Raw genomic sequence first — 13,837 nt, 5'->3', positions numbered from 1 at the left:
TATAGATTCTTACACATCCCTGAACGCTACGAGCAATTTAGCATGGCCAATCCACCTAGCATGCACATCTTTGGACTGTGGGAGGAATCCGGAGCACCCAGAGGAAACCCACACTGACACGGGGAGAATGTGCAAACTTCACACAGTCAGTGACCCGAGGCTGGAATTGAACTTGGGTCCCTGGCGCTGTGAGGTGGCAGTGCTAACCACTGAGCAACCATGCTGTCTCACAGTGCCCTGTAGTTTTGGACTTCTCTGCCTCAGGGGAAATGACCTTGGCTATTCAATCCTATCCATGCCTCTCATGATTTTATAAACTTCTATAAGGTCGTCCCATAAGCCTTTGTTGCTCCAGGGAAAATAGTCCCAGCCTGTTCAGCCTTTCTGTATAGCTCAAACCACCTAAACCTGGCAACAGCCTTGTAAATCTTTTCTTAATCCTTTCAAGTTTTGCAACATCTTTCCTATAGCAAGGAGACCAGAATTGAATGCAGTATTCCAAAGTGGCCTAGTCAATGTCCTGTACAGCCGCAACATGAACTCCCAATTTCTATACTCAGTGCACCAATCAATAAAGGCAAGCATGCCAAACGCTTTCTTCACCATCCTATCTACATCAATTTCTATTAGTTTCTTGCGTCCCAGCATGTTACAGTTCACAACAACTCTTCAAATCCATTCAGAGCCTTGTTAATCTCTACTTCCGCATTCACCCCAGTCATGTTTTTTCCAACGTCATTCTACCCTTGCTGCACTTTCCTTCTCTCCCCTCCCACCTACAAAAAAAATCTTCCTGTGCCAACCCCAGTACACTTGCTTATATTGTTTTCATTTTTAGTCTGTGAAATATTAAACTGGTGCATAAATTCACTTTGCCAAAATGAAGTGTTTACAAACATTATTTAATCCTTGAATTAAGAAAAATGCAGTTAATTAAAAGAACATATATACCATGGATTATTCAGGTTGATTCTGTGAAATGCATTGTAGACTCAAAATTGAATGTTGAACTTGAGGGCTTATTTTGAGAACACAATATGACAAACTATAACTGTGCAATTATATCAGGCATAATAAATTATTGTGAAAGATGTTCTGTGCTGAATTTTCTTATTGTTATCCGTTTCATTTACTGACCTTGAGGTCCTGCCCTTGTATTCTCTATTGAGAATTTAATGTCATGGAAAAAATTGATTGTTTCTCTTGCACTGTCTCAGCTGTAATTGTGATTAATAATAGTTAGCTGGAAAGAGGCAGACTAGTTTGTCTACTTGCAATTATTTTGTGACACATGGAGTTCTTTTTACTTGTTTATCGGTGCATTGAAGAAAACTGGTGTAATCTAAGGCTGAAGACTAGAAGAAATATGAACTTCACATAAGTTGATATACTGAAGTGAGAATTGTTGAAATTAGATTAATGCCATCCAAAATCTCTCTCCATGTTAAATGTCCGATTTTTGCAATATTATATAGGCAAAACAGTCCAGCCATTTTGTGAACATCTAATGCAACAAACCTGAAAGAAATGAATGCTTAACTTGTTTTCTGGTAGTGACACTGACACTGCAAGATCATTCTGCTCTTCAAGTAAATGTATTAAATGCACACTTGTGTGGATTTTGGTTCCTCATGTCTCATCTGGGTGACAGCACCACTGGTAATGCAGATCTTAACTCCGTTAGAGTACTGATACATTGTTTTGGATTCTGGCCACCTGTCCTTTTTTATACAGTTTAAACTCATTATTAGAAGCAAAATCAACATTGAATCATTTTTATAATGCTAATTCTGTGTGCCAGATAATGAGTAATTGACCAGCAATTACTTAGATCTTAGCGTACTCCACTTAATGTTGGTGATAGTTCGAGGTCACTTATCTCAATCACTACCCTCTGGATAGTGTCCTCAGACCACATATCTTCAGCTGCTTCATTAATGACCTTCTCTCCATTATGATTATGAGTTTAGAAATGCGGATGTTCTCTGATGATTGCGTAACATTCAACTTCATTTGCTGGTTCTCAGACAATGAAGCAGTCTATGTCCATATCAACGTTTTGTCAAAGCGACACTTGAGGTTTAACGCATGCTAATCAGCATGCTAGTGCACTGACTTCTGGTTTTGGAATTCGATGCTGCAAATACCTTGCGAGGTCTATTCACCCAAAAACAAAATTGAAGTCCATATGCTGCAAGATGTGACCATTGAAAACTTGGGCAGATAAGTGGTAATTGACACATGCCATGTAAGTGCCATGCAACGAACCATCTCCAACAAGGGAGAATAAACTCGTTGTCCTTTGTTCAATGGCATTACCCATTACAGGCTCAAAGGACCAGATGGTTTACTGTTCTTACTTTGTACGTTTTACCTCTAGATCCGTCACTGTCAGCATTCTGGAGATGTCCAGTTCACTTTCCAGTAAATGGTACAGCTTATATAAAAACTGTTCTACAATAATTTTGTGCAAGTAGCTCCCTCCCTGACTCCCCAGTGACTGCACACTGTCAGTAAGGCATATGTCGGGAATGTAATGGAATATTCTCCTCTTGCCTGATTGGGTGCAGGGCAACAACTCATGAAATCCAATACTGCGATACTTGTGCTTTGGATATGGTGTAGGATGGAAAACTAAATCTATTCTTGTTAGTAAGTACTCAATATTTAGCACTGTTTTACGTCCCCAGAACAGGGTATTATGTTTTATTATGTTGTGTTTAGTTAGTTTAACCCTTGTTTAGTTATTCAGAGGATGGGGGATAAAAATAACTAAGGCTACATAATGAAGGTTCCAACTTTTAACAATATTCACTACGTTCTTGTTACATGTTGAAGCAAAAATGTATGCACTTTTCTGCTTGTAGCAAATAATTTTTCTAGGAACTTGTGACATGTTGTAATCAGAATGGGGTCTTTTGCTTTCAAATACTCAGACATTTTATTTTTGGCCAGTTGTCATTTCTGCTTAACATTAAGATGCTGCATAAAATTTAGCTTAAGTAGGGTTGATCATATTGGGTTTGATTTTGTCCCTGTGATAATGAAGTAAAACATTAGCTTCACTCCGTATTTGGATACTTTGTTCAAGAAAACCGTTGCTCATCCTTATGTAACCACGATCATTGCATTTTCCAGGTTGAAAACCCGATTTTTTACCCCCCTTGTCTTTGCCTTGCAGTAAAAAAAGTGAATATAATTTTCTCTATTGGAGATGATGGAGTAAAGAAATTTTAAACAAGATTGCAATAAAACAGCCCATGGACCACAGGTTTTCAGTTCACTAGTCAAATGAATATTCAATTTACTGTGATAAAAATATAAACTGAGGAAATATGACAAGATGGATGTGCAAATTAGCACTCTGACAAAGCTAATGATGCACTCCAAGTACCTTCTGCTTTTGGAGCTCTGAGTAGCTTCATTTTCTATGCAGAGATGTTTGTTTTCTGGCTGTTCAAAAGTCAATGCAATTCCATATGGAGTTACAGTTGTGTTGGAGGTGTGCATTCAAGCGTATGTGTTAGTTTCTACACCCTAGTGGCAATAATATGTTCCATCCAGTCAACTGCTGCATGTGTCCTTTTCTGGGCAATTACATTTGTAACTGCAGTAGCTATTTGGTGATATTTGTGTGTGGATTTGACTAGAATATTGCTCATCTTCCACCTCTGCTGCAATGTGTAGAGCTGCCTTTTCGACAGGTTTATGTAGTAATATTGAAAGACAATTTGTTAAGAATGTCATTCATAAATTATGCTTCTCAAATGAATATAGAGAGAATGCTATGAAATCGTTTTTAATCAGATAAATACAATAGTGTGCCATCACATCAGCTGTTTCAGTATGTACATCTATTGAATATAAGTGCAAAATTACACAAGTTTTTTGACACCAAGATAATTCAACTAAATTACACAATGTGCTGATTTAAAGATGCAATAAGAAATAAACTACATTTTATGATTTAAAATTTGTTGGACCGAATATCCCAATGACCAAGGAATGCATCTGACTGGAAAAAAATTTGAAGCTTTGCTTTAATAGAGTTAATAGCTTCATTAAAATCTACAAATCATTGTATTTTACATATTGGTTCTCCACTTTACATTGAATTTAACTGTGCAGCATAGTACTCCCTTTTGGGGAGCACAGAGTTTAATGAGCCTGATAGTCAGTGGAGCTCAATAAATCATATGGCACCGCATTTCTTCTCTTCTAAATAAAATCATTTATCATACAGTATTTATTTGCCATGTTCAAAAGATTGATCTCTTAAAGTAAAGTGTGTACTCAAGCATTTTTTGTCTGTCTTCTAGTTGGTAAGTTACGAAAACGATGGCTGAAAGACAGTATCTCTGATGTCGGTATTGGGATGCTGAAATCTGTTAAGCAATATGTGGATCCCAACAATATCTTTGGAAATAGAAATCTTCTGTAAATTGGATGTGCTCAGCAGCTAAAGTTGGAATTTTTCGAAAGGAAACAAACCCCCACCATCAAAGATGAAATCTCCAAACTAACAAAAAATTAACAACTTATGCATTGTAAACAAAATACTTGCAGTAAAATTTATCAGCTAATAATTTCTTCAATATGGGACACAGCACGTGTTTGCAGAGCGGCTGTGAAACTTGTATTATGTGCAGTTCCCTATTACGATAAAGCTGAGAATGTTTGATAAGTGTGTTCAAGTAGCAAGCAGGATATCCAGTTGTTGGTTTTAAAAAAATGCTTGTAAGTCACTTAAATAATTATCTGGTAACTTTTTAAAGGCATCGACAGTCAGCACTGATTGCAATTGCTGTCTATTTATGTCCTTCAAAAATTTTTGCACCAATCACATAGCCATACCTGCTTGTTACTGGTAACTTTTTTTTGCATGTTATTTCAGTACTATAAGCAAATGTTACTCACTGTTGAACTTTGTACACTGTTCTCTCTTTCCATGACATTTCTGTAAGCTTCTTCCTCAAGGGAAAAATATCATTGTACAGAATATATACTATATTGCAACTCCTTTATGAATTATGGATTTTTGATTAAATTCAAATGTTGCAATTATTAACTTCCAGGAAGGAGGAATATTCTTGATAGTGTCCTGGGGACTAAAGAATGACATTCAAATTTGCAAAATAGGGATACATGGGTAATGTTACTTACATCATCCATACTAATTAAAGTATTTTTTTGAATTCTTTCAATACTGGATGCTTTTTCAGTTGTCTTTGTAGAAGTGTGTTCTATTCCAAGTTATGCTGAGCATTAAAAAGTTTTCTGTAAATTAAAATCTGAAATCTCAGCCACAAGACAGAGTATTTTTTACTTGCATGGAGCACTGAAAATGGTTACATTTAATGTATAACATTAACACGGTGTGATTACTCATTTTGCGATTCAAGGCATCTATATTTTGCTTGAATGAAAATCAAGATTGTTGTGTGATAACATTTAATTTAGTAGTAAGCCATTCTCTAGATTACATTTGAAAATTGTTTACAGTTCCAGAAAGTGTTCCCATTTTACTAAGCGCCTGCTGTTAATCTGAGTTTCTGGCATTTCACTTGTGAAAGAACTAGCACAACTTGGATATTGGTGGACCAATGGCTGCGTAATCAATACTCTTAGCTCCCTCAAGTGGTTATGCATATGGTGTGCCTTTTACTGGTGGTGCCGCCTGGCATAAAGTTGAATGTGAAGTTTGCTCTCTCCCCTCTTCATCTGACTCCGGCTGAGACGCCTATTTTTCAGGCATACTTTTTTAGAACAAAATATTTTGTGAGCAATTCAAACGTCCAGCTTACATATCCATAACCAGCAATACCATTTGTAACTTAAAGTTTATTATTAATGTACTTGTTCCCAGAGATGAGACAGGAACACATTCAAATTGCCAGTTTAGATCTTTGTGAGTGAGACAATGAGATGAGCTTGAGTATTCTGCCAGTTGCTGGGAGAATCGGGTGAAAGAGCAAACTGGAGCTAAAAAAATTGGAAGGGGTTAATTCTTTTCTTCTTTTTAGCCATCTAAAGCCTAGGAACTAACTGTACACATGGCATTTTAGCTGCAGTTAAGAGGCGATAGACGAAAGAGGATGATAGATTACAAATAAAAGGTACATTTGGCCAATATTAGTTCTAAAGATTTGGCTAAATTTTTTTTATTTAACTAAAGTTAAGTTTAGAAAGACATTTTGTATCTTCCACCAATTTGCCATGTTTAACTTTTCTGGAGGTAATTTCTAAAATCACTGTGCCAGAAACCCATTGATTGCTAACTCATTTGTAAACATTCTGAAGCTGAACATTATTCTGTCATCCTACTTTACAAAGTTTTCATTCTCAACAAACTTGAGAACTTTCCTTTCCTGAAATCTGTTGGCTCCTTCATTGTATTGGTAAGGTACTTGTGTGATTTCATTTGGATTTTATTTTAAATAAACTTGTAAGGAATTGTTCATCAGAGATTTGAAATTCTTCATAAGCCATCGGCATTTCATTTCTAGCTATGCATTTGTGGGGTGCAAAAGCCAAGTGTTTAATAAGTAAAAAGCAAATCATATGCATGGAATTAATTTGTCAAGAAAGCTAAAATAATTGTATGGATGCATTTTAAGTTCCTCCTTGTTAATTGTTCTCTGGTTTCCAAACACATTACTCATCATTAAGCCTTTCTTTCCACCCTCTGCTGTAGGATGAATTTCTGCACGTCAGGAACTTTGGCCTTTGCTTTAATGCACCTTGAATATTTCTTGCACCTTTGAAGTCTTTCTGATGAGGAGTGGCTCATTCACTCACATTTATGGCCACCTACATAATTGTCATGACGCACAATGATGAGAACCGCAGTGGGTTATTCATTAATTTGAATCATTGCTGTCACTGGCTTCTGTCCTGCTGAAAACTACTGGTATTTTCCTGCAGACTGCAAATTATTCTTCCCTGTTCTGACATTGCCACCTGCAAGGAAATTCCCTTCTGAGAGCGTAGTAGAGGTAGGAAACATCTTGACCTTTTAAAAAGTATGTGGATGAGCTCTTGGAAGTTCATTACATTGAAGGCCATTGGCCAAGTGCTGGAAAGTGGTATTAGTGTACATAAGCTAATGATCCCCTTCCTAGGATCATTACAATTTCCGGTCTCAAATTAGCAATCAGGAATCTTAAGTTCATGGCTGCACACAGGCATCTCTGATAGATTACCAAGTTCTGTGACTCTCCAAAGAACCATTGGACTCAATGTTAGTCTGCTTCTGTCTCTAGAAATGTTGACAGACCTGGTGAGTTTCTCCTCGCATTTTCTGCTTTTTTTTAGATTTCTAGAAATGTTGACAGACCTGGTGAGTTTCTCCTCGCATTTTCCGGTTTTTTTTCAGATTTCTAGCTTCAGTGGTATTTTGTTTCAGGTTAGAATTGCTTCCTGTTGATTCTGACTTATTTGTGAATCACTTATGCCCTCTAGTCTTGCCCCTCTAGCTACTAAACACTTATTTACTTCCTCTAAATTTTCCATGATTTTAAACACCTCTATCAGATTTCCTGTTAATTTTCCTTCGGCCAAAGACGGCTGTCAGCTTCAGCCAAGTAACTGACATTCCCCATTCCTCTTTCTGTGCTAACTTCATATTCTTTGGCATTGTGAGTAACTAGAAATTTATTGATTTTTGCTTTTTAACATGCTCAATTATTGAGTTTTCACAGGCCTTTGGCTAACAATTCCAAAGACACACCATCCTGAGTGAAGAAATTTCTCGTTCATTTCAGTTTTAAATGGCCTGCCCTTATCATAAGATTACGTCTAGTTGCTCTAAAGTCCTCAACTGGGAAAACGCCTGTCTGCATTCACTTTGTCATGCCTGCATAAATTTTTTAAGTTCAAATAAGATAACCACTCATTCCTTGAAAGTCTAGCAAATAAGAGGCCAATTTCATTAGTCTCTCCTTAAAATCCCACCATCCCAGGGATTTGTCTGGTGACCTCCTTTTGCACCACATGGCAGTGTTATTCAGTTTCTGAAAAATGTTTTCTGTAATCGCGAACATTTTCAGAAAATATTTCAAAGCAATAAATTGAATATTTGGATAAGTAATGATCATTTAAAAAGTACCAAACATCAGAGCTAATTAATACAATGTTTTTTCTTTTTGTCTTTCCACCTATCCTAGAGAGACAGACCAGGCTTCCAAGGCCAACATACCAGGGAGTGGTGGGGATTGGGCTCAATCCAAGTTGGGTTCAACAAACACTGACCTTAGTTCGCTTCTTGTGGAGTCGAATCTGAGCTGATCTCAGTGGCGTTCACATGGAAGTGAGAGTGGGAACCAGGTTTCTTTCAATTGGCTTTTCTTCCTTTCCCAGATTGCTTTGAGGCCTGGCCTGCTGTGGTCCTTCAGCCCCATACTATGTTATCTCTGCTTTGTAGATGGGTTTTTGTGGCGGGTGGAGAGGTGAGTGAGAGAATCTGGCTCTGCCCTATCTACCCAGCTATTCCCCCCCACACTAGATATCCACCCATTCATCTAGGCATTCAGCATCCTCCCAGCTAGCCCCAGAACCCAGTCATTTCCCCCCCTTGCCCACTCCCAACCAGTCAGTCACCCAAGTAGCTTGCCTGAGTAATTCACTCCCTCCCATATACCCTCTTCTCTTTCACCCAGTCATTTACCCTCCACAGCGATTTTACTCACCTTTCTCCTGCACTGTCACTCATTCACCCATACCACCTATCATATCACACTCAATCCATGCCCATCGCAGTCTCAACTGTCTCCTCGTCCTGCTCGTGCCCTCCTCGTCTTGCTCTCATTCAGTCCATATCCCATAGATGCCCTGCCCCGACTCCTGGCTTTAGGCTCAGCACTTGCTGCTCCTCCAAACACAGATTGTGTTTCTTGCCCACATTTACTACTGATGAGCTTCAGGAAGCAAATGTGGGAGAGAACTGACTACTGATTGGAAGAAAATCTTTCAAAATCTTTTTGTTACTCATTATTTTGAACAAGGTTGCGGGGTCACAGAGGATCACTCAATGAGCCAAATACTGGCCAAGAGCTCCCTGTTGCATAAGTCTGCTTATAGCAAGTATATACTCCTTTAAACAATAAGCACAAAATTGCACAGGCTGAAATTGTATATAGTACTCTAGATGAGGTCTCACCAAGATTCTATATAATTACACTAATCTATCTCTTCTTGTGAACTCAAATTCCCTTGTGATAAGAGCCAGCATGCCCCTTACATTTCTGTTTGCTTGCTGCACCTGCATGCTAGCTTTTAATGACTCACTAACAAGGACATGGGGTCGCTTTGGATATCACTTACCTTTCTGTCATCATTTTTAAAAAAAAAATTTAGCTTTCTTTCCCTTAAAAGGATAACTTTATACTTTTATATTCTGTCTGCTATGTTCTTGCCCATTCACTTAGCCTGTCCAAGTCAATTTAAAGCATCCTTGCATTCTCACATAGTTTTGTATCATTAGGAAATCTAGAAATATTACAATTTGTCCTCTGAATCATTTATATCGAATTAGCTCTGATCCTTACACTACCCTGCTAGTAACAGCCTGCCATTTTAGGTACAGCCTATTTAATCATATGCTCTGCATTCTGTGTTAACCAATTCTCAAAGTACACTGGTGTGTTACTCTTAAAATGATTGCTGTCATTTTGCTTTCTAACCTCCTATGTGGGACCTTATCAAAAACTTTCTAAAAATCTGAATTACCTCATCCAGTGATTCTCCTAAATGAATGCTACAAGTAATATCCTCTTTAAAAAGTTCTCCACAAGTTTGTCAGATACGATTTCCCTTCCATGTTGACTCTTACCAATTCTTAGCTTGCTGATCAGAAAATGGTGTTGCCACGTTATTTATCCGAGAGTCTAACATTTTCCCTAATAGCATCAAACTACAGGTCTGAAGTTTTCTACTCTCACGTCCCTTAAAGGTGGGCTAGATTTGCTGCATTCCAGTCTGTCAGAACGTTTCCAGAATCTCTCCAAATTCGAAAGACAGCTACCAATGTATCCACAATTTTGACAGATAGGCCTTGGATGTAGTTCACTTGGACCAGGGGATTTATTAACCAGCAATCCAGTTAAACTTCAAGTACTGCCTCTTTATTAATTCCGATTTCTTTCAGTTCTTCAGTTTCAGAAGGTGAGGTTGGCAGGTATTGCTGGAAGATTGTTTCTTTCTCCATGAAGTCTAATGCAAAGTATTTGTTCAGTTCCTCTGCCATTTCCTGTTACCCACTATATATTCTACTGATACAAGCTGTATGGGTCCCCATTTGTCCCAAGTTGATCTTCTCTCAGACTTGAGGATTTCATAACCAGTGTTTGTTTCTTGCATTCACATTGTGTTTGCTTTCTTAATCAATTTCTTAGTCATCTTGGCTTGGTTCTACATTACAACAATTCTTAGGCTCCACACTTATTCTCACAACCTTAAGTCACTTCCTTTGACCTAACACAAATATGTCACTTTTTGTTTTGGTATATTTGGTTCAACTTTTGCTGACTGTGCTTATGCTATAGAGACAGCCAGAACTCGCATGACACCAGGTTATTGTCCAACAGGTTTATTTTAAATCACAAGTCGGTTCACCTATTGGAGTGGCGCTCTGAAAGCTTGTGATTTCAAATAAACCTATTGGGCCATAACCTGGTGTCATGTGACTTCTGACTTTGTGCCCCGCAGTCCAACTCTGGTACCTACTCGTTATAGGCTAAAGAGAGATATATATTTGCAACGGTATGTTCCAGAGGGATCTGCATGACAGTCTCAACACCACTTCTGCAGCCACTTCAAGGGCAGCGTGCAGTGGGGCAGACAGACCAAGCATATGAGAAGGACCTCTCAGGCAGTATCCTTCTCATCACCAGCCAAGTGTTATCTTGATGCTTGTTGGAAAGTTCTTGCAATGAGGCATTTGCCAATGCGTCTGACAGTCTGCTCAGGGAACCATGTGACAAGGTCTGCCTTTTCCTTTTCCCTCAGGGTCTTGAGGAAGCTATCTGTTGACCATTGCCTGATGGACTTGTGATCAAAGGTGTTTTTGTTTGCAAATTTCTCCACAAAGAAGGAGTGAATGGTCCACCTACCTGGAACATTCTATGGCATTGAGGCCAGTCCTATTCTTTGCAACATAGGGACAGGTAGAACCGTAGTCTTGTGGTACTATGGCAGCTTTCTCTTTCATCCACCCGTAACTTCTGCCTTATTTTACTCACTGGGTCCACATCTTCACTCAACATAACACTGCCGTAAAACTTCTGTACATATACCTGTGATGTTCATGTTAGACACACTGCGTAAATGCAAGTTGTTTAGTTTGTTTGACTTGTTCACATCTCCTGCAACCTATTCCCATCATAGCTTATGTTTGCTGCATTCAAACGTTTACTGTGCAAACATCAAACCGTCATTGTGTCTGATCTGACATTTTTTGTTTTATGTGTAATCACTTCCCTCTAAGAAAACAGACCTCAATTTTTCACTTTTAAAACTTAATTAAATTCAAATCTTTTCTAGTGTTCAAACCTTCAAATCTTGGATGTCTTTCAACTCTTTGGAAATCTTTGAGCTTCAGTCTTGAGTACTCAGTTCTCACTGTCCAAAGTTACAGATGGCATCCATTGTTACTTCACTGACTCACTCCATCTCAATTTGTCTAGTCTTTAGAATTCTTGAGCATGCCCCCCGTCTTCACTCCCTCTGCCGCAGTGTGCTGAAGATGCAGGTGCTTTTCTCCTAATTCCAGACTTCCTGGAGTCAGTGTGTATATTGACATTCTCGATAAGTGTCACAATCTACATAGAGACTGACGGCTTTAAAAAAGACATTTATATTTCCAGTGGCTGACTGGAAAGATCATACACAAGATTTCAAGTTTTAAAATTTACACTGTAAAGGACAAACTAAAACTAACATTGTTTAAACACTTCAGCAGATAAATTATATTCAACTATAGAAAAGGACACCCCCTCTATCTACTTGACTGACCCTTCAGCAAACATTTTCATCTAGTCTAAAGCACATGTTAGCTCTGAGGCTTGTTTGTTTTTTTAACCAGATAACTTCTAATCCTTGAACTGACTTTCACAGTGGGACATGAAGTGGAGATTCTTCCCTCTGGCAAAGGATATCTGATCTTGTTCAGTTTCTCACAACACACATCTCTATAATCTGAGCACTAGCTCCCACCCATGTTTCACATGGTTGTCGAGAGGGCTAGCATTTTGTTTTGTGCTTAAGTGCAGAGCTAGCTAGCTGCCTGTCTGCCTTTTTCTTTCTGTTGCTGTCACCTCCAGATTCGTGTAGACTGGCCTAACTGTGAAATTCAGGGATAACTTAAGAAACCTCTGAGCCAATACTACAGTTACTTGCTGTGGACCCCTCTCAAAGTCAGTCTCCACAACAATGTGAATCACATGGAGATAGCAAGAACTGCAGAGGCTGCGGTCAGAGACAACACAGTATGGAGCTGGAGGAACACAGCGGGCCAGGCAGTATCAAAGGAGCAGGAAAGTTGATGTTTCGGGTCAGGACTCTTCTTCAGAAATGGGGAAGCGCAAGGGAGCTGGGCAATAAATAGAGAGAGGAGGGCTGGGGCTGGGGGAAGGTAGGTGGGATGGTGATGGGTGAATGCAGGTAGAGAGTGGTGGGGATTGGTCAGTGGAATGGATAGGTGGGAGACAAGATAGATAGGTTGAGTCAGGTCAAAGAGGCAGGTAGGAGGGAGAATGGGATGTGCTGGGGAAAGGTCAATGGGGTGGTGATAGGTCAGATGCAGGTTGGAGGTAATGGAGATTGATCGGCGGGAAGGGTACAGTGGATAGGTGGGTAAGAAGATGGACAAGTTGAGTTTGGATGGCATGGTAGCTCGGTGGTTAGTACTACTGCCTCACAGTGCCAGGGACCCGGGTTTGATCCCAGCCTCGGAAGCCTGTCTCCGTGGAGTTTGCACATTCTCCCCGTGTCTGCATGGGTTTCCTCCAGGTGCTCCATTCTCCTCCCATAGTCCAAAGATGTGCAGTGAAGGTGGATTGGCTATGCTAAATTGCCCGTAGTGCCCAGGGATATTTAGTTTAGGTGTGTTTGACAAAGGAAATGCAGGGTAGGAGAATGGGACTGGGTGGGATGCTCTTTGGAGGGGCAGTGTCAATTTGTTGGGCTGAATGTCCTGTTTTCACACTGTAGGGATTCTATGAATCAGGTCATTGGAGGTGGGGATGAGGGATGTTTGGGCGTGGGATGAGTTTGGAGGTGGGGAGATTTTAAAACTGGTTAATTCCATGTTTGGGCCATAGGGTCCTGAGGCAGAAAATGAGGTGTTGCTCCTCCAGTTTGCAGGTGGTTTCACTGTGACACTGGATGAGGCCCAGGATGGACATGTCACCCAGGAAGTGGGAGGGGGAGTTGAAAAGTTTGGTGACCGGAAGGTATTGGTTTGTTGCGTACAGAGCGCAAATGTTCTACAAAACATTCCCCGAGTCTACACTTGGTCTCACCAATCTAGAGGAGGCCACATTATGCTGCCACGAAGAGCTTGAACAAGGCATCAATTTTACTAACACCTTTCGCCCCAACCTTAAATTCACCTGGACTATCTCCAATGCCTCCCTTACCTTCCTGGACTGCTCTGCCTCTATGTCTGGTAACCGTCTCAAAACTGGCATCTATTTCAAGCCCACTGACTCCCACAGCTACCTGGACAACAACACCTCTCCCCCACCTTCCTGCAAGAATGCAATCCCCTACTCCCAATTCCTCCACCTCCACTGTATCTGCTCCCAAGATGGAGCATTCCACTTGTGGACATGCTAGATAT

At 39.7% G+C, this 13,837-nt stretch overlaps 1 protein-coding gene across 1 annotated transcript in view; it reads left to right on the top strand.

The window, feature by feature from the left end:
- Nucleotides 1–6,458, top strand: part of agps (alkylglycerone phosphate synthase) — a 130,049-nt gene extending 123,591 nt beyond the window's left edge. The window contains exon 20 of the mRNA XM_048534268.2: nt 4,320–6,458. Within this exon, the coding sequence (XP_048390225.1) occupies nt 4,320–4,441 (122 nt within the window). The 3' untranslated portion in view covers nt 4,442–6,458. The remainder of the gene's footprint in view (nt 1–4,319) is intronic.
- The last annotated feature ends 7,379 nt before the right edge of the window (nt 6,459–13,837 follow it).

This window comes from Stegostoma tigrinum, chromosome 7 (genome assembly GCF_030684315.1).
Source record: "Stegostoma tigrinum isolate sSteTig4 chromosome 7, sSteTig4.hap1, whole genome shotgun sequence".
In the NCBI taxonomy this organism is placed as follows: Eukaryota; Metazoa; Chordata; class Chondrichthyes; order Orectolobiformes; family Stegostomatidae; genus Stegostoma; species Stegostoma tigrinum.
Note: the sequence above shows the minus strand (reverse complement) of the source record. Positions and strands in the feature narration are given on the sequence as shown.